The sequence below is a fragment of the Typha angustifolia genome, chromosome 5, assembly GCF_048772165.1.
Source record: "Typha angustifolia cultivar Huaian chromosome 5, ASM4877216v1, whole genome shotgun sequence".
In the NCBI taxonomy this organism is placed as follows: domain Eukaryota; kingdom Viridiplantae; phylum Streptophyta; class Magnoliopsida; order Poales; family Typhaceae; genus Typha; species Typha angustifolia.
The window spans coordinates 7,191,152-7,211,712 of NC_133243.1; the positions used below are offsets into that span (position 1 = coordinate 7,191,152).

The following is a 20,561-nucleotide window of genomic DNA, read 5'->3' on the forward strand; positions in this document are numbered from 1 at the left end:
ATATAATAATAGATATTCTAATTCGTAAAGTGCCAGTATATGTATATTTTTTATATCAACCAATTCTTTACAAGGGGTACTTTCACTATTATTAATTTTCGTGTAATCGGCTTTTTAATAATTGACATAAAACATAGGCAATTATACGAGTAAATATCAAAATTATTTTGCACGTAGTTTTAATATATAATTATATACAGATTAGTTGTCACAAATTAAAACAACAGTATAAAAAATTTATAACTAATCAAATATAAATTTTAATTATTGTAAAAATATAAATAGTCACTTAATTATAAGCATCGATTATTAATCACTATTAGTTGTTCCTATTATGTTAATGCATACGATCTAATCAATTTAACCTAAATAAACACATTCTAGACCCCACTTGAAGCCCGATTGTTATGCTGCGCACCCATGCGCACGTTACGGCGGTACTTAAAAAACCCCATCTTAGTGCAATCCAAATCGTCAGCTAATTATATTTAAAATGAAGATACTAGTATGATAATAAATTATCTTACCAATAGTGACTGTTAGCTTACTAAACACCAATTATATGATTTATTAAATTAAATATACGTACGTAGTAGACTAATACCACTTCCATTTCACAGTAATTTAAGATGAAATATAAACAGTCTTGATAATATTAATCTGGGAGGCTACATTTATTATTTCCACACCAGCTACCATTCAACCACGTTTTGTGATCTTAATTATGGATCTGTGATTTGTTAGGCAGAAGTCAATTGCGTGATTTTAATATTCAAATTACACCCTACCATCTACTAAACAAGCAAAAGTCAAGTGATGTGCTATGTTAAGCTAACCAGGGATTAGAATTTGTCATGTGATATTCATATGTTAATTTCAGACGCAAAACAAACGGTAGTTAAAGCGTAGCACTACTTACTAGGTTACAATTGAAAGGATTTAAATGCAATTTAGCCTATAATATTTAAACAAATTTATATTTTAGTTTGACCATACGCCCGTTCATTACATTCACCATACTAAGTGAATAATTGAAAATCTAGCCATCCTTCAGCTTGAAAGAACTTTCCATCGTCTCCAAATTGTAAGTAATTTTTTTTAAAAATATTTTAACTCAAACACTTAGCCACCGTACATTCAAATCAAAGTGCAGCTATTTTCTTTTAATAAATATCAATCATTAACCATATGTGGATCGTTAGCCCTAAGTTATCCTAATGTGAGTTAATACATAGATAAATAGATATTATTTTATATTTTGGTTAACAATAGGCTAATAATTGCAACTTAGTTTGAACCAAAGGGCTAATTACTTAAATTAAAAATATTATATAATATAATTTATCGTGTTATTAATAATCTAAGACAACATTAGCAAAAGTGATATTAAATAAGTTTTAAATAATAAGTTTAAAAAACTTTAATAAATAAGTTCTTAAAGACGTACCGGATCCTTTCGTCGCACAAGAGCATTAGGTACGACTTGAGCCGTGCGACCGAACCCAACTCCAAAACTCCTGCGAACACGCGCGCTACCGGCACCGACAGACGTCATCGCTTCCCTCCGACGCAAGAAAAGCGATTCGGTAGTAAAAACTCACCGCGACCCAAAGCCGCCCGGTAACTTGTTCCGCGGTTGTCCGCACTTTATTTAATTCCCTTCCCACCACCTCTTTCTCCTTCCTCCCTCCTCGTCTACGCTGATCGCATCGGACCCTTTCCTCTTTGACCGCTTCCACCTTCGCTGCTCCGGGAGGAAGAGGAGGAGGAGGAGAGGAGGAGGAGTGCAAAGATGTGGGTCTTCTATTTGATATCGCTCCCGCTCACGCTAGGGATGGTGACGATAACGCTCCGGTACTTCGCGGGGCCCGACGTGCCGCGATACGTTCTGTTCACCGTCGGGTATGCGTGGTTTTGTTCGCTCTCCATCATCATCCTCGTGCCCGCCGACATCTGGACCGTAAGATCTAACAACCTTCCCTCCTTGTCGCGGAATTTGGATTTCTATTCATTTCGGCGTTGATCTTGATGTTCTATTGTACTGCGTTGATAATATTGGATTGTTGATCGAGGATTTGTGGCAAAATTGGGATATTTTCTTATTCCAAAAAAGTTGGATTTGATCTTATATCGGTAGGGTTTAGGAACTCCTCAGATTTCCTACGTTTTGGGTGTTCTTAGGTGGTGGATTTTCTCCATTTTGCGTCAAATATTATATGGTTGGAAACAATTACGGTGTTTTGCGTACTACGAATTTGGCTAATTGGATAGAAAAATGGTTAGTTTTGAAAGCACTTCTGGATCGAGTTTTGGTGCTCTAAGTATTGTTTTCCTTTCTAAGGAAAGCTAGCTTCCTTTTTCTCTGGTTGTCTAATCTGTTATGTACTCCTATTTGCCTCGCAGACAATTATAGGTCATGAAAAGGGTGGCATTGCATTCTTCTGGAGTTGGTCTTATTGGAGCACATTCATCCTGACATGGTATTCCATTTAATTTTAATTTTATTTGGATACTGCAAGTTTATGTGACATTTGCTATGACTATCGATAACAAAACCAACTATGGTTCCTCTAACTAGCTGAGATCATCAAAACAATAAAATATGAATATTGTTATCTCTTTGATTTAGGATTACTACTCTTTCAATATGGTAAGATAGTGTGATGATTTCTCAACATAGTTCAAAAATCTACATATAAAAGAAGTAAATATAATGATAATGCACCATTATGATTTTTAGTTATCAACTAAAATAAACTATGCTTTTGTATTCATATTCCATATCTTTTAAGATTTCTTTCGCCTTCTCATGTTAATCTAAGTCTTCTAGTTCTATAAACATATAATAGAGTACTCGGTCTGCTTTATTGATCTCTGAGTAATAAATGTACTCCATTCTTCCTCTATACCTTACTCTTTTTCTGGGCTAGTTCAGGCATTACTTATATTTATTCTGCCTATAGTACTCAGTGGTCATAACGCGATTTTTATGGTCTTTTTATTTGCATATACATAATTTAATTTGGCCGTCATAGCTGATATATTCTGATTGTTTTAATTTAGTTATTTATTTCTGTCTATCTAAACAGGGCTGTGGTTCCCACAATTCAGGGCTATGAAGATGCTGGAGACTTCACAGTGAAAGAAAGACTGAGAACTAGCATCCATTTGAACCTAGTCTTTTATACAGTTGTGGGATCTATTGGCCTTTTTGGACTTATTCTGCTTATTGTGATGCATCGGAATTGGTTTGTATCTATTTATATTGGACTTGAGTATTCCATCTTATTTATGCTAGTGATATTTTTTAATATACTTCCAAGTACAAATATTTGCAGCTTAGTCATTTGGCTATCAATGTACTTTTCTTGTAAGAAGTAGTGGCTTGCATTCTGCAGCTATTCAATTTTATAACATGTAATATGCATTTTTTTTTTTTTTTGGTAGAGTTCGGAGTCCCTCATTAATGCCTTCTCACTACCAACTATCATAGTTGTTCATACATTTATTATCATTTTTTTTTGTTCCAGTGTTGCCATGGAGGATTCTCTTGTATTTTAGTGTCCAGGGGCTTTCTAATAGCAAATGCAAGTAGGCCGTGATTTCATTTTCTGCATTTTTGTTGTTCAAACTGGAAGATATGTGGTTGTCTGCATGCATTCTGGTTCAACTTGAGGAAAAAAAACTTCAGAACTTGTGACTTGGAAAATGTGCCAGCACCTTTACACATATACATGATTTTAGAACCTTAATTAAGACGTGTGCTGTTTGGTTTTTAGCTCATGGCCTTCTTAAGATTAAGACAATTAGCTGTAACTTATTTTAACATCCTTATCTTGGTATTCACATGCTATGCAATTGAAGTGTATGTAAGTCATAGCAGAAAGTAGATTGCAGGAGCAATTGGTAAGTGAAATGTATTTCAGGTGTTCTATTATGTCATGCAAGTACTTTGGCAGAGCAATGAGATAATAAGTTAGTCTTTTTTTTTCAGAGAAAACAGGAAATAATTTTGATGGAACAATCACAGAATATTTTTTCTGATAGCTGAAATAATTAATATTCCGTAGTTAGTAACTACGTCCCACTATTTGCCAGAATTGCATTACGTGGCTAGGGGAAATGTTTCATTTCTCTTAGCTCATCATAAGCTGATTTGGAGAACTAGAAGACCAACGGGAGCAATGGGGACGTTGGCGAATTGTTGTAGTAGACAGTTTGTTTACGGATATGTTGTATGCTTATTATCTGAGATATTTGTCTAAGTTTGGTGTTTAAGATCTTTTCATATATTACTCTTTTGTTGTCTGTAGTGGTTCCATATTTTACCCTACACATGGATGACTTATTTTAAAGCTAATCCGTAATAATTATTTTATTTGATCGACAGGAGTGGAGGTATTGTGGGCTTAGCCATGGCATGCTCAAATACCTTTGGGCTAGTTACAGGTGCATTCCTTCTTGGCTTTGGTTTGAGCGAAATTCCGAAGACTATTTGGAGAAATGCAGATTGGAGTAACCGCCAAAAAGTTCTCTCTCATAGGGTTGCAAAAATGGCCGTAAAACTTGATGATGCTCATCAAGAATTTTCAAATGCAATTGTTGTATGTCTGCTTCATTTTAATGATTTGATGATTTTAAAAAGTTTCCTTGTTTCTACCAAAGTCTCAAATTTCCTGTTCCTTTTATTATGCCCTAGGTTGCACAAGCGACATCAAATCAAATGTCCAAGCGAGATCCATTAAGGCCTTATATGGATGTTATCGATAAAATGTTGCTTCAAATGGTACTGCTTTATTATGAATGTTTATTTCTTTGGTTGACTATGGACATGTCAGTAACTAGTGTTATGGTTCAATGTGATTAGCGGCAAATTTGACATGCCTTTCTTCAGTTACAGGAGGATCAATCTTTTAAACCGTCAGGTGGTAGATTAGGAGAAAATGATATGGACTATGATACTGATGATAAAACAATGGCTGCACTTAGACGACAACTCAGAATGGCTCGAGAGGAGTACTATCGGTGTAAAAGGTATGGAACATGTAGCCATTTGAAAGTGACTGTTTTTATTGCGCGTAATCATTTTACATGACTTTGTCTTTACCCATTAAGAACTGGAGAGTTTTGCAGTCCGAAATAGAGGCGAAATGATATTATAGGTTCTAATTTACAATATAGAAGTTTCTAAAATTATAGAAGCATGTCTTTTAAACTTGATTTTATACTAGTTGTCAATGGTGTTGTATCTGTGATGTGTATTAAATGCTCATTCATTAGCTTACTCTTTCTTTTGGCAGTGAATACATGGCCTACGTCATGGAAGCTCTTGAGCTAGAAGATACTATCAAAAACTACGAGCGTCGGGATTCAAATGGATGGTTTGTTTATTGCCGTTCTTTTTGAAAATGATTTTGGTTATCTCTAAACAAGTTATCTAGTCATATACAACATGAGCCCCCAAAAAACTAATAATTCTTAGGAATGGCGACAAGTCCTCTATGTCATTCTTTGTCACTTTCAGTAGTTTAATAATATGATGTTTATTCTTAAATCTTAGCTCTGGATTTCTTTCTTCATAGCAGGGAAGCAAATTACAGTGCAATTTTGCATATAAATTTTAGTGGCAAATATGTTCTTCCAAGTTGATCCAAGCAACTAGTTTGGTCTTCTTTTACAAAAAAGTTGTTTAGGCAATACAAACAACCTAATTGTTTAGGCAATACAAACAACCTAGTGTTATACAACTAGTTTGGTCTTCTTCCACCTACCTCCCTTCCCCAGCCGAGCTCCTTCCATCTCCTCACTCTCACAACCCGACGCCTCACAGCCACCGATCCGAGCTCAGCCGACGGTTCGATCGCCCAGCTCATCGTCGACCTTATCACACATCTCATCGTTGACCACGACACTGTCTCCTATATCTGACCAAGTCTACTTTCAAATACAACACACAAGGTGGTGTATTTGATTTTCAATCTGATAGTCGCCAAACCTTATTGAGTTTCAGATCTACTGCATGTTATCTTGTTTGTCAAACATAGTGTACTTTTAACAAAGAAAGTTGGATGAACATAGTGTAATGCATCACCTCCTGCAAGTTTCAGGCTTCATAATTCACTTAATGACCTCTGACTGATCTTTAAGAAAACTAACTTCTTTGCAAGAGGACATCCAGAAGAACTTGTACTATCCTTGCTCCGAGACTTCCCTTTTACACAGAAAAAAACAGGCATTGGCCTTCGAGTCGATGGTGCCTTTCCAGAGTCCAACCAACTTGCCATCTTGTCATTGTGCTTTCACATTTGCTTTGATGGACCCTAAATAGCTAGATCAGTAAGGCATACTTTTCTTTTCTGCCATCAGGTTTCTTTTGTTGTATCCTTTCCATTTGGTAGGATAATAATATGGACTAGGATTAATAGGTGTACAGACAGTACTCTTCCTGATATACATTTTGTTCAGTGCTCCGAACTACTGGAATGATAATAGAGGTTATGACATTCCCAGCTTAACATTCTACATATAACATTACAAGCATCTACAAATCTTTTTTGATGCTTTACTTTTTCCAAAGAATAAATAATTGGGTTCTTTTCCTACTAGGTTATGCATCATGATTGATCATGTCTTCCATTATTCAGTGTTTGCAACATTTTATGTATGTAGAAATTCTTGCATTACCAAATCCATACCATTTAGGCTGCTCTAAACCATACATCAGAAAACTCCCTTTTCTTCCTTTCTCATATTATTTTGTGATAAATTAATCATTTGGAAAGATGCATTTCAAATATATATTTTAGACATCTCATGTCATAGATCATGATGGCTCATGCAGACAATTGTTTTTGGATGTCTCATCATATGATTAATGATTTAAACAATTGATTAATTTTCTATAGAAATTAAAGTTGTTCTCATGAATCATGATCACCACAGAGAAGTGCATGCTGCCTTTTACGAACATACATGAATTTTATTTCATTCTTTAATTTTGTGAATTTCTAAACTTAGCTAGAATTCCGTAAGGAGTTGAAACATTTGATTTGAGTAAGCCACTAATGTTTTGTCAACTTGATAGGCCAGATCTGGTTTGCCCATGATTTAGACATTTAGTCATGCATGACAGACATTCCAGATTTGATTCGGATATCATTATGCTAAAGAAATCGTATTTCCCATTTTGTTCTTTACAAAAGGATGTATGTTGTCATCAAATAAACTTTCTTTATTCATTTAGAATGTCAGATTTGGATCCACATATAATTATTTGGCTGGTGACTGTTGCAGGAGATACATTTCAAGTTTTAGAGACAGCCGATCAGGCACACTAGGATCCTTTCTTGATATTATGGGTATACCTCTGTCTATCTCTGTCTATCTTCATGAAGAAAATTATTAAATTTAATTTTCTATATAACCAGCAATAAGTCTGTACTGTCTGTTACTTGATTAATAGAAACCATAGATTTAGCATTGCTTCTCCTTGGGAGTTAATGGCGGAAGTGTTTTAATGTTTCAGCATTATTATGGCGTTGTATATTTAGAAAGCAGCTTCAGAAAGCATTGGCGGTGATCCTTGGTTGCATGTCAGCTGCCATTCTTTTGGCTGAGGCAACTTTGTTGCCAAGTGGAGTCGACTTATCTCTTTTCTCCATTCTTATAAATGCTGTGGGAAAGCAAGAGGTCTTAGTACAGGTAAATATCTTTGCTGAAAGATAGATCAAATCTTGGGATTAGAGTATTAATTGCAGCTTATCTACTTTCATCCAGTATATTTTATTTAAATATCCATAATAGATGTGAATATATAATCAAAAGGCTTAAAAGAGAGAAACATGGAAAAGGATCTCTGGTTATCCCTGATCTGTTATGTTGTGGCAATTTGCAACAATTAATTTATGATGGATTAGAGCAATTAGATCTACACTTTTAATGGTTGAACAATAGTACAAAATCATAGCAAACCTGGTAGCCATGAACTAGATCATGATCACCTCAATGAATCCATAAGAAGTTATCAAATTTTTCCCATCCTGTCCAAGTGAAGACCAAAGATCTTGAGGTCCAACCATCTTTGCTTATAGAAATGCCTTGGGCTATTATAGTATAATTGATGGGAAGAGCCAGAAAAGTGTGAACTATGCAATTTCACAGTAACATTTGATTAAATGAATGAAGAGTTTGTTTCAGAGGGAGAACAAATGGCAGAATTGAAACAGAAATATCATTTGAGAATAACTAAGACCGATTTGATACTGTGGTTAAAGAACTGTTGAATCTTCTATCAAAAGGTTTAATGTAGGCTCACCTCTCCACTACCATATTTGTTCATTAGTTAATTATGAATCTCTCCCTTTTCAGGTTGCTGCATTTGTTCCTCTTATGTATATGTGCATTTGCACATATTATTCCTTATTCAAGATTGGAATGCTGATGTTTTACTCATTAACTCCGAGACAAACAAGCTCAGTCAGCTTGCTTATGATATGCTCGTAAGTTTCTCTTTTCTAGATTAATCTATTCAGATTTCATCAAGTTGTTTTTATTCTATTGAACTAATTTCAGCTGTTATAATTAAAATATATTTTGCAGAATGGTTGCGAGATATGCACCTCCTATATCTTATAATTTTTTAAATCTGATTCGCCTTGATGGTAATGCTAAAACTATTTTTGAAAAGGTATGTTGCAATTTATTCACCTGTTAAACTTTTTTTAGTTTTGGTATAGAGATATGCAGCTCCTATTTCTTATTTTCTTAATCTCATTCGCCTTGTTTCTATTCTGTTGTAACCTTTGCAGTAATAACAGGCAACAACCAAGTGTTGTCTTATGACTATTGTATCTTAGATGACTGAAGAACTAAATTATGCAGCATCCCTTGTGAGGCCACGTCATGGGTCACTGCACATGAGTTTGTCCTGGTGTGCTAATGACCAAGCATAACACTATTTAATGTACATATCAATGGCTTAGAGAGATCCTAATGTACAATATGATTATCCAGTTGACAGTAAAACATCTCTTACGTTTTCTTGTCATGTAACTTCTAATGAAAACAAAAGCAATTGTCCTTTTTTGGACTAGCTAGTAACTTTGGGCTTGCAGAAGTACTTCCTAGTGGGCTTTTCACATCTGTCCTGCTATGATGGATGAGGAAAATGAGCCAGAAATTTATGGAATTAATCTCCTTAAGCATGGCTAGAAGACCACAATGTAAGAAACAATGTTTTGCCGGATCTTCCCAGGAATGTTGAGAATTTATTAGCCTTCATGAAAGAATCATTATCTCCAATCTAAAACAAGATATTGGTCTTCCTGAAAGAATCTTTATCATCTCTATTCTTAAATGTCATAAAGGAATCTTCATCTTTTTTAGCATAATGCACTTACCTCTTATATATCTGCTTTTTTGGACTTGGAGTTTATGCTGTGCTTATTTCTATATCTTGTATTCGTATGTACACCTCTGTTCCTTATTATTCCACATTCCATTAATGCAATGAAAGAGGAAAAGACACTTGTTTGATCTAGAGGATTAAATTGGTTAGTTGATAGTTAACTAACCATTTCTATCTCTTATTTGATGTGATTGCTGAATCATTCATCTGTCATAAACTCGTAATTCAACCTTGTGAATCTGTGCACAGTATATCTATCGTTTATAGAGCAATCTTAATCATTTCATGATACCTTTTTTCAGCAATATAGTGATTGACATTTATGTTGTCATGCAGAGAATGGGCAATATCGATGATGCCGTCCCTTTCTTTGGGAAAGGTTTTAACAAAATATATCCACTTATTATGGTTGTTTATACCCTACTGGTTGCTAGTAATTTCTTTGGACGAATAATTGATTTTCTTGGAAGCTGGAAAAGGTTCAAATTCCAAAGCGAAGAAGAGGATATGGATGGGTTTGATCCATCTGGAATGATTATTCTGCAGAAAGGTGAGACTAACATCCCATCTATCTTCAAGGCCTTAGCCGTTTTCTTTCCTTTCATTTTTTCCTTTTTTCTTTGGTGTGGATGTTTTACATTTTTAGTAGATGATGTTTAGCTTCTTGGTCTTGTCAAGCTCTTTCGTCATTTGACCTAATAGAGATTGTCCAATCTCTCTCAAATGCTAGAGTTTTTCCTTGTTAATGTTAAAATATGTCAGCTGTTAATCTACTCTGTCCTAAAAATCTGTTTGACTCATGGTACCTAGTGTCAATCAACTAAGGTGGCTAGATTTTATATTTTGTGCAGAGAGGACTTGGCTTGAACAAGGATGTAAAGTCGGTGAACAAGTTATTCCATTGGCAAGAAACTTTAATAGTACGACTGCAGATGTTGAATCTGGAAATGCACCCCTGGTAAGTCATATCCTTTGTTTTGGTATCAACCAGCTCAGGCTACTTTGCCTGGTTACTTCAGTCAAGAAAGCTTCCTTTGCTCATCCTCCTAACTTTGCTCTCTGTAGAATGGATTTGGTCATAGACAATGATCTGGATATTCTCACTTTTTTTTTCTTATTTATTTTATTCAGGAGAGAAACATATTGGAGATGAAAATGGTAGCACCCCATGCCAATGAGGACGGAAAAGGTGGTGGACAATCAAAACCTCTGAAAGAAGGAAACCACAAATATGGTAACAGCCGGGATAGTATTGCAAACAAGTATGCTGCCATGAGAGAACAGCAAGGGAGGCAGTCATCCAACCCAGTGTCGAAAGAGATATCATCTGCTTCCGTATCCTTGCTTGATGCTGGCAGTTCAGAAAAGCAATCTAATAGTTCATTAGTTGGCTCATCAGCTGGGCTTACCTCTACATGGGCCTCAATGAAGAATGGTTTTCAGAATTTCAAAGCAAATATGGGGTCTAAGAAGTTTCTTCCTCTGCGGCAAGTTCAGGGGCCTCTGCACACACGAATCTCCTCGTCTGAGTCTCTTGATGACATTTTTCAAAAACTAAAGCAGCGCCCGAAGGACGGGAAAGGGAATTCTGACGATGATGACGATATGGACATAACAGATTCAGGTTCAGCAAGATAATAGTTGACAAATTTATTTTAAAGTAGAATACACCAATTTTCCAGTAAATATATAATGAAATATTAGGTGGAAGAAGAAAAGAGAAAATGTACAGACTTGATTAATGATGGGCAGATTTCCTGGAGGAGGTTTCAATCGCATATTAAATGCTGTATTCATCTAAGCTCTAAGGCATGAACCATTAACAGGTAGTTTGGCATAGAACGATAGCACAATTAAAGAGTGGGACCATCCATGGGTACAGTTATGTGTCTGCACGGATGACTTGTATTTGGAGTAAATTGGCATTTTATTGTGTCGTTTTTGGTTATTCTGTCCCTTGTACTGATCACAATTCAAAGTAATGTGATATATAGAATTATTGATATAGTTTTTTGTCTGCATTTCTATGCGTGAATCGGGAGAGTGACCATTTTGTAGTTGAAAATGAGAGGGTTTATAGTTCTGAAAGTTTCTCTTCTTTCGCCCATTGTTTTTATACGATATTTGATGTTCGGAAAAACATTGCGATTCTTGGCACTCCGTTTGCATCTAGTTTCTCAGAGATCATACTACTTTTTATTTTATTTTTAAGATAAGTGAAAACTTAATAATTTCCTAATTAAGCTGATATAATTTGAAAATATTCATACTATACATACAATATGAGCCATTTTAACCTCTCAAAAAGTAGAATATTACGTACGGCAGGAAGGTGACTGGATCGGTGTGGCTACATGAGGCTTAATATTTAGTTATGGTTTCTTTTTTTCGCCACCATTTATGTCCTCTTTTTATGTTCTTTCTCAGTCTTTCCATTTACATGTGACGAGTGATGGATGAATGAGCTCATATATACTAAAATGTTCCCGATATCTTCAAGTGAAAATTTACGGCAAGGAGCAAAACCATTACAAATAAGAAAAACTAGAGAGGGTGGCATTAATATATCTAGCAAATTACACCAAAATGGGAATCAAACCCACTTGGTACTAGCAGGCTCCTCCTTGAGTGTCTCGGATTGCAACAAAGAGTATCCTTCCTTCTTCCCTCTTCTTGCTCCACTCAACATCTTGAACCAAAAGCTTCTTCTCTTCTTCTTACTCTTCTTCTCCTCCTCCTCCTTTTTTTTCTCCATTACTTCTCTGTGCTCCTTTCGGTCTCCCTTCCGACGCCTAACCACGAATACAAAAGACCTGCTCTTTGCCAAAGGCTCACTCTTCCCCACTAACCCACCAAGATCCACGCCTTCTTTAAGGAGAAGAGAAAACCCAGTGCTGTTTATGTGGTGGTGGGTGGGAGAGCTAGCGAGAGAGCAGAGCGCGGAGTCGTCCGGGGAGTAAGGTGTACAAACTGAGGCAGTAGAAGAGGAAGCATGGCTATAGCAAGATGACGAAGAAGAGAGACAAGAGAGCTTCTCTTTGAGGCAAAAGGGGCACACCCCTGTGGACTGCAAGTGTCTTGGGTGTCTCTTGCACCTCCCCTCCCCACCATCAGACCTTCCCATCTCTCTCTCTCTCTCTCTCTCCACTTTGATTTGTGGAATGGGCAGGGGGGCTACTTATAAATGTAGATGGTGGCCACGATAAAAATATAGTTTCTTGGCCTGATAGCTCTTAGATTTTTAGAAAGTCAGCATTTCTTTGTGAGTTTTCCATATATTATCTTCAAATTTACTGTACTAGATGACTTTCACATCAGATAACTTGAATATATAAACAATAATTTATTTAACATCTATGAGTAAATTTTAGACATCACAATAATATCACATAGTTTATAAACAAATAAATAAAGAAGTTTAATCAACTGGTCATACGGCGAAAGAGGACAAAAGTAACCCGGAAATGGTGGGAACTTACACAAAGTCCTCCACGTGCATGCATCCAACCCTGGGCTCTTGTCTTCACCCGGCGCCACGTGGCCTCCCCTCGTGACTCGCGGTGCCCCGCCTCCGCACGTGCGGTGTCTCCTGCCGACGTGACCACCGTGAAACACTAATCTTATATAATTATTAGCTCTAAGCTCTGTGGTTAATGAATTCGAGAGCGTTTAGGATTACGGCGTTGGATATGTAGTCCAGAATTCCACCATCCTCATAAATATACGGCGGATTGTGACTTCCAATGCAGGCAGGGGAATGTACAGAACTATTGGGTTTGGTGTGGATTGTTTTGAAAAGTGCCAACCAGGGAATTGGGTGTAGCTTAAGAAATGGATGTCCATTGGCCACAAACTATAAGATTGACTACATTTATTTATTTCTCTTGGAGTAAGTAGTGTGTGCTGGTATCTAGGGCTCAAATTAATGGGTACATCAAGTTAGAAAATTACCTCATGGGAAAGGAACCCTATAAATCATATATTAAAGCACAAACCAATTAGTAGTACAAACACACTACTCAAACTTCATTATTTTAAGATCATCCACTCCCCTAATTACACGTAGGGGTACTTTTGTCATTATAAAAATTTGTTCTTGTAAATAAACATTTATTTCCACACAAAAAAGAAGAACCTTTTTATTTTTAGCTCTTTGACTACCCCAATTTGAAGCTTTCAATCCAACTATGGTCTATACAGCACCTCCTCTCCTCTCCTCTTATCTTCAACACATCCCAAACAAAGCAACTTCCACCTTTCACCCTTCCTCCCTTCACTCCCACCCACCCATCGTCCCCTTCCTAGCCTTCCCCACCACCCCCCCACAACTATAAAAACCCTTCACCCCAGAAGGAAAATAAAAAGAAAAAGAGAGAGCTTTACAAGAAGTAGAAAGAAGAAGATCTTTGCAACCGATCTTTAAAAGGAGATAGCAGCAAGATGGCCGTTAGCAACAAGAACAACAACACGAACAAGGTGGTGTTGGGCCTTGCCTTGGTGGGCCTAATGGTGATGGCTTTGGTGAGCCCATCGGCCCAAAATAAGGAGGACTGCTTCTGCCCGTGCATGAGGGACAAGTGCATGACGATCAAGGACGCGACCAGGGAGGAGTGCGCACCGGCCTGCACCGAGGGATGCAACCAGGCCGGATACCAAGGACAGCCCAATCCCAGGGAGTTTTGCGGGTTTTAATGGACTAAGACCCGGCCCGGCCCAACTCGGCCATCCATCCATTCACTACGCTTCTATTCTTTAATCTTTTGGGGGGCTAATTTGTTTTTTTAATAAATATTGATGTTATTTGTACGTGAGAATTGAAAGTCATAATTATCTTTATGCGAAGCCCGAAGAAATAATAGTAATTGGTGGAGCAACTGCAAATTATTTTAGAAAAGGATAATTATTCCTGTTCTAATACAATGCTCGCTTTCGGGCCGTTTGATTTGCATACTGTTGCTATGATTCTGAACCTTAAGCCCATGGGCTGAAGTAGGGCTGGCCCATAACGTATTTGTCTTCAATTATCGGAGTAATTAACTCACTTTGGAAAAGTTCGCAATCGATACGATAGATAGCTCAGCTCGTGAAAAGAAACAGGGAGAAAACACCATGCCATTCCAATGCCAACCTTCTCCGAGATCCGAGCCCCCCTCCTCCTCCGCTTTCTCACGCGTTACCCTCGCCCATTCTGCGTACGCAGTCTCTCCACCGTCGAAGTCTTCCACCACAACCTCAAGATTAGCGCTCTCTGCCGCGGCGGGAAGATCGACGCTGCCCGGCAGTTGTTCGACGAAATGCCCGACCGAGACGTCGTCTCCTGGAACGCCATTATAAGTGCCCACTGGAAGAATGGAGATCTTGCGGAGTGCACGCGACTCTTTAATTCCATGCCGGAACGGAATGTCGTCTCTTGGAATTCCATGATCGCTGGTTGCATTGAAAATGGCAGGCCCGATGAGGCTTTTGAGTACTTCAACACTATGCCGAAGAGAAATATTGCTTCTTGGAATGCAATGCTATCTGGGTTCATTAAATATGATCGGCTTATTGAAGCGGAGAAGATGTTTAGTGAGATGCCTCAGAAGAATGTGATTTCTTATACTGCAATGGTGGATGGGTTTGCTCGGCATGGAGAGATTGCAAAGGCTCGTGAGCTATTTGATAGGATGCCTAAGAGGAATATGATTTCGTGGGCTGCGATGGTGAGTGGGTATGTAGAGAATGGGATGTTTGAAGAGGCTAGGAAGCTGTTTGATCGGATGCCAGAGAAGAATGTGGTCGTGTACACAGCCATGATTACGGGGTACAGTAAAGAGGGGAAGGTGGAGGATGCAAGGATGGTTTTTAATGGGATACAGACTAAAGATATTGTTTCATGGAATGCCATGATTGCTGGTACGTATGAAGAACTCTACGCTGACTCTTTCATTAATGTCGTTGGTGAGATAGAGAAAATACAGATGAGGTACTTAATTAGATTCCTATAGTCCATTAGCTTGATGACACGGACTTGATTATTTATATTGTTGGACCAGCTCTAGCTATGTGAATATCTGCCGATCTAGTCTGATGCTCTGTATTAGAACATTGACCAGCTTCACCATAGCGACTTGTTAGAGTCACATTATGTTCCATGTTTTTTTTTACTACAAAGATCACATCTTCCAAATATTGTCATCGCTTCTAGGATGAATTATTTGCTTTAATAATTCACTTTTCAATCTCATCTTTGAGCTCCATATGATGTTTTCCATCTTATGAATTCTTCATTCTCTCAAATGGAGTCATGAATGATACATTAGTATATAAAGTTTAGCACATATAAATTAACATGATTACTTCTGGATAAGTAAAATTTATTCTCCTAAATTTTGTAGGATATGTGCAAAATGGGCATGCTGAGGAAGCACTGAAGCTGCATATACAAATGTTAGAACTAGGTGTAAAACCAGATCATGCAACCCTTATTGCAATATTGACGGCGTGCTCCAGTCTTGTTTTGCTCCAACATGGGAGGCTTACACATGCGGTTGCAATCAAAACCAGGCTGGAATCTAACATCTCACTGTGTAATGCTTTGATGACAATGTATAGCAAATGTGGTAGCATTTGTGAATCAGATTTACTCTTTCAGAATTTTGAAAGTCGAGATTTGGTCTCTTGGAATACCATAATTGCTGCTTATGCACAACATGGACGTTATGAAAAAGTTGTAGCTTTATTCCGTGATATGGAAGCAAGTGGATTGGCACCAAATGGTCTCACCTTCCTTAGCATCTTATCTGCTTGCGGGCATGCAGGTAAGGCGAATGATAGCTTAAATTGGTTTAATTTAATGATATCCAAATATGGTGTATCTCCAAGGGCCGAGCATTATGCTTGTCTTGTGGATATTCTTGGTCGAGCAGGTCAGTTGGAGAAAGCTTGTGATTATATCAGAGAGATGCCATTTGAAGCTGAGGGTGCTGTTTGGGGTGCTTTGCTTGGAGCATGTCAAACGTATCCTAACTTGGAGTTAGGGGAATTAGCTGCTAAGAAGCTTGTTCTGTTGGATTCTCAAAATTCAGGTGCTTATGTGATGCTATCAAATATATATGCTGCTTCTGGCATGTGGAGCGAAGTTACTAGGATGAGGGGTCTGATGAAGGAGCGAGGAGTGAAGAAACAACCAGGGTACAGTTGGACTGAGATTGCTGACAAAGTGCATCTGTTTTTGGTAGGGGATGCATCTCATCCTGAGATAAGTAAGATTATGTCGGAACTTCAAAGAATTGGTTTGCATATGAAAATGACTGATAATGAAACTGACAAAATATCAGAATTCACTCACCGGCACGAATACTGCATCCCCTAGAGTATGTAAAGATATCTGAGGCTAAAGTGCTTCCAAGGTAATTTCAGATGATAACTTGAAGATCTAGATGATCACTAGATTTCATGGCAAAACATAAACTTATCATTATGATCTTGTTTTCTTCTTATATGAGAGGATAAATGTTTGATTGTTGCAATGGGTGATAAAGCCACACTTCATTCTTACCCATATAGTTGACATCCATGTTTATGTACAACCTTGCTAATACCTGTGGCTTCTTGGCTGATGCTTCCTGCCACTAGTATTTCTAATACTCGTCCAATCTGATGGGTGTCAAATTCGTGAAAAGGAGAAGCTGGGTGTGGGCCACAGTATATGGAATGGTGTAGCACAATATCAAAATAGAGTGCAAGGCAGAAAAGGGTGACCAAGTTGTTGGTTTTGGCATCTTAGTACTGTATTTACTGTAAAGTAGAACATATTGTGCAGCAGAAGTTCATTGTCCCATTTTTTTTTCCTGAGAGAACAGCAAAGTTCATCAGCAGCAGTAGCAGCAAAAGTTCATTTCGACACCCTTTTGTCTGAATTTTACTTTGTTATGCTCTAGCGATTCTGAATTAACACAATCTTCTGTCGCTTTACCTACAGCCATTTGCACATGAAATATTGTGATGTTACTCAAAATTACATGACACTGAAGCACAAGAAAGCAATGACCAAAATCTTTGCAATGCTTGTGAATTGTCTGGTTTAAGGAGATATTGCCTCTCTTTTGATGTGATATTGTGATGCATTTCCTTTGGCAGTGTTGTAAGATCTCAACATTTCATGATATAGACGTCTAAGATGTTTCAGAGAAAATGTTGTATCTTGAATTGAGTTAGCGTATTTCTTCCCATATAAGGTTCATCCTCACTCAGGTAATTGGTTTGAACCAATGATGGCCGTAATACCCATACACATGCTTTCGCCCCAGAAAATTAATACAACAAATGTTCTTAGACAAATCATCCAGGCATTCTTATTAATTTAAGATGGAATATAACCATTATATAGAAGTACAGAGGAAGATTTCAGAAGCAAATTGTGTTAGATTTTTTTTTTCAAAAAAAAAAAACCCACTACATTCCCCAAGGCAACCATGAATAGCACTAGCACACCAACCCAAAAAAATGGCGTGAAAGGAAAACCCAAAAGAAAAGGGATGGACAGCAGCACGAAGAGCAACGTCATAAATTCATGGTTACTGGTCAACCCCAGATTGGCTTGTTTCCTTGATATCATCAACACCATCATCCTGCGACGAATAGCACACAAGCAGCAATTATTTGCATTACAAGTCATTCGAAGAAAAAGGATAGAAAGTTCCTTTAATGAGAGCACATCAGCAAATTAACCTGCATATCTGAAGTCCAGAGAGTAAGGTTGTCACGAAGTAGCTGCATGATTAAAGTGCTATCCTTGTATGTTTCCTCTCCAAGACTATCCAATTCCGCAATTGCTTGATCAAAAGCCTAACAAATTTTACCATAACCAACAAGTTATAAAATTGCCACTATTTTCCATATAGGTTCCTCATCTTTCTTTTTTTCTTTTTAATTTATTTTATAAATAAATAACTCGCCTGTTTTGCCAGACTGCAGGCCTTATCCGGCGAATTCAAGATCTCGTAGAAAAATACCGAGAAATTTAATGCCAGCCCTAAACGAATCGGATGCGTCGGCGACAAGTCCGCGGCCGCAATCTCCTGCAATGCAACCTTTCGGCGATCAAAATTCCTAACTTTCTTATCCGATTCGGATCAGATCAGATAGATCAGACCTGCGCAGCCCTGTAAGCGGCGTAGGTGCTCTCCGCCGCGCTCTTCCTCTCCGCCCCGGTCCGGAACTCGGCGAGGTATCGGTGGTAGTCGCCCTTCATCTTGAGGTAGAAGACCTTGGAGTCGGCGCCGGAAGCGGAGGGCACGAGGCGCGCGTCCAGTAACCGCAGGATCCCGCCGCACACGGTCGCCAGCTCGGCCTCGACCCGGGCGCGGTAGGCCTGGATAGACGGCACGTGTCCACGGTTGCCGCGGGACTCCTCCCTCTGCTCGATGGAGGAGACGATCCGCCACGAGGCGCGCCGCGCCCCGACCACGTTCTTGTAGGCGATGGAGAGGAGGTTGCGCTCCTCCACGGTGAGTTCCTCCGCCGCGTTCGCCACCTTCTCCATGAACTCCACCATCTCCTCGTACCGCTCCGCTTGCTCCGCCAGCTTCGCGAAGTACACGTTCTGTTCCCTCGTCGCCGTTGCCATCTCCGCCGCCTGAAAACAATAAACAATAGGGGTGGAAAAGAAAGCAAAGGAACGGAGAGAGATTTGAAGGGAAACAGAGACGAATTGTTAGATTTTTAGAATGGGTTCGATGGGTTTGAGGGAGATGGGAGGTTTTAAAAATCCATGTACAGACGTGCGCGTCACGAATTTTGACCAACAATTCATCTTTTAAAATCTCAGAGTGTTAGAGAAAAACGTAAAAACCATCTATGATTAAATATAAATTTTCGTTTTATTTACAATTCCATATCCACTTGAGATAAACTTGACACACGTACATGATCAACTCAATCATCTTTTGAACGAGACCTCCTCAGCAATAGCTTTAGCTTACGTTTGAATTCTTTTCTAAGGACTGCTACTCTATTTGCTGAAGTATCTTTTCTTAGAGCATCAACAAATGGCTTACCAAAGTCGCCGGATATTGTTCGGATTCTTCTCATGCCGGAAGCACCCAGGTAGTCTTCGAGTCGAATTATTTGGTCCCTTTGCACTGAACTTGAACGCAATTTTTTCTTCAATCTCCTGGCACATTTGAGCGCTGTTCTCAACGCTTCAATTTTCATGTGTAGCTCGAACAATTCGTCTTCGCGTATGAGCATGCGTATTTCTTCCGAGCTTTGCCACCTACGTCTGGCACGACTGTAATCTTGCGAAGGGACTGATACGACCACATTAGTATTCAGCACTGATCTCTCAAGCTCGCCCATGAAGCTTGAATGAGATTCCTCAAAATTTTCCGGCAAAAAGCGGGAGCTCGGCGTGCAGAGAGGCAAATTTGATGTGTCTAACTCCCAAAGCGCTTTCTTTTGCACGGGGATCTCACGCCTAATAGTAGTCATCGGTATCTGAACTCCGGGACGATCTTCCTTCACTTTCGGAAGAAATCCGCTGAACTCCTCGAGCAAATCCTTATTCTCCGCAAAGAGCTGCGCGACGTGTCGGTGCACGCCGTCGACGGACTCGTTTCCGGTCCCGTACGCAGCAAGAACAGCCAAGAACGAATTGTAGACATTTCCTTTCTCGTTCCTGAATCGGTCTCTTACTTTTTCGAGGAACTTCTTGCCTTTCCTTCGATCGTTCTCTTCGGGCAAGAAGTAGTAGAAGCGGAAGATTAGATCGGAGTGGCCGTGGAAGAGCGCCTCAACTCTCGCAATGACGGCCTCAGGGTCGACGTCCGGATCCCTCTTGAAGTCGGCCATTATTCTGCAGAATTCCTCGTATACCTTTGCGTCATCTTGGAACCTACCCCTGACGTCGCTCAAAAAGGCCAAGACGTCGTTAACTAGAGACATGCTAACTTGATAGATCTATCTATCTTCTCTCTCTGCATACTGTTACACTTACCGTGGATATTATATAACCTTCGCGAATAGTAATCCGAATAGGATTTGGTTTTCGCGAATAGTAATCCGAATAGGATTTGGTTAAATAAAGAGTAATCCGAATAGGATTTGGTTAAATAAAGAGAAATCCGAATAAGATTTGGTTAAATCTAATAATTTTTTTTGATTAATGGAGGTA

General features: G+C 38.6%; 3 protein-coding genes across 4 annotated transcripts; 2 read left to right on the top strand and 1 right to left on the bottom strand.

The window, feature by feature from the left end:
• The first annotated feature begins 1,546 nt into the window (after window positions 1–1,546).
• On the top strand, window positions 1,547–11,413 carry LOC140760039 (uncharacterized). The gene is made up of 14 exons (XM_073096824.1): window positions 1,547–1,960; window positions 2,404–2,480; window positions 3,090–3,248; window positions 4,391–4,604; window positions 4,700–4,786; window positions 4,895–5,034; window positions 5,301–5,381; window positions 7,294–7,358; window positions 7,526–7,701; window positions 8,368–8,498; window positions 8,599–8,686; window positions 9,743–9,956; window positions 10,258–10,364; window positions 10,538–11,413. The coding sequence occupies exons 1-14, from the start codon at window positions 1,793–1,795 to the stop codon at window positions 11,042–11,044; spliced, it is 2,214 nt and encodes a 737-aa protein (XP_072952925.1). The 5' UTR covers window positions 1,547–1,792; the 3' UTR covers window positions 11,045–11,413.
• Window positions 11,414–14,472: 3,059 nt separating this feature from the next.
• Window positions 14,473–17,555, top strand: LOC140760189 (putative pentatricopeptide repeat-containing protein At5g59200, chloroplastic). Of its 2 annotated transcripts, XM_073097036.1 has the most exons (3): window positions 14,473–15,301; window positions 15,784–16,206; window positions 16,315–17,555. In XM_073097036.1, exons 1-3 carry the CDS (start codon window positions 14,527–14,529, stop codon window positions 16,758–16,760), a joined length of 1,644 nt encoding a protein of 547 aa, XP_072953137.1. In that variant the 5' UTR covers window positions 14,473–14,526; the 3' UTR covers window positions 16,761–17,555. The 2 variants fall into 2 exon arrangements, with proteins under 2 accessions (XP_072953137.1, XP_072953136.1); XM_073097035.1 differs by having other exon boundaries at window positions 15,784–17,555.
• Window positions 17,556–17,722: 167 nt separating this feature from the next.
• LOC140760236 (14-3-3-like protein C) lies at window positions 17,723–19,163 on the bottom strand. The gene is made up of 4 exons (XM_073097104.1): window positions 18,543–19,163; window positions 18,346–18,468; window positions 18,119–18,235; window positions 17,723–18,018 (listed from the first exon to the last, which is right to left on the bottom strand). Exons 1-4 carry the CDS (start codon window positions 19,014–19,016, stop codon window positions 17,965–17,967), a joined length of 768 nt encoding a protein of 255 aa, XP_072953205.1. The 5' UTR covers window positions 19,017–19,163; the 3' UTR covers window positions 17,723–17,964.
• Between the last annotated feature and the right edge of the window lie 1,398 nt (window positions 19,164–20,561).

Excerpts from the sequence above, each read along its gene's own strand:
- LOC140760039 (XM_073096824.1), top strand. The coding sequence starts at position 1,793 with ATGTGGGTCTTCTATTTGATATCGCTCCCGCTCACGCTAGGGATGGTG. Across the intron at positions 3,249-4,390 it reads ATTGTGATGCATCGGAATTG|GAGTGGAGGTATTGTGGGCT; the intron begins GTTTGTATCTAT and ends TTTGATCGACAG. Across the intron at positions 7,359-7,525 it reads ATCCTTTCTTGATATTATGG|CATTATTATGGCGTTGTATA; the intron begins GTATACCTCTGT and ends TTAATGTTTCAG.
- LOC140760189 (XM_073097035.1), top strand. The coding sequence starts at position 14,527 with ATGCCAACCTTCTCCGAGATCCGAGCCCCCCTCCTCCTCCGCTTTCTC. Across the intron at positions 15,302-15,783 it reads ATGGAATGCCATGATTGCTG|GATATGTGCAAAATGGGCAT; the intron begins GTACGTATGAAG and ends TAAATTTTGTAG.
- LOC140760236 (XM_073097104.1), bottom strand. The coding sequence starts at position 19,016 with ATGGCAACGGCGACGAGGGAACAGAACGTGTACTTCGCGAAGCTGGCG. Across the intron at positions 18,469-18,542 it reads CCGCTTACAGGGCTGCGCAG|GAGATTGCGGCCGCGGACTT; the intron begins GTCTGATCTATC and ends GTTGCATTGCAG. Across the intron at positions 18,019-18,118 it reads TCTGGACTTCAGATATGCAG|GATGATGGTGTTGATGATAT; the intron begins GTTAATTTGCTG and ends TATTCGTCGCAG.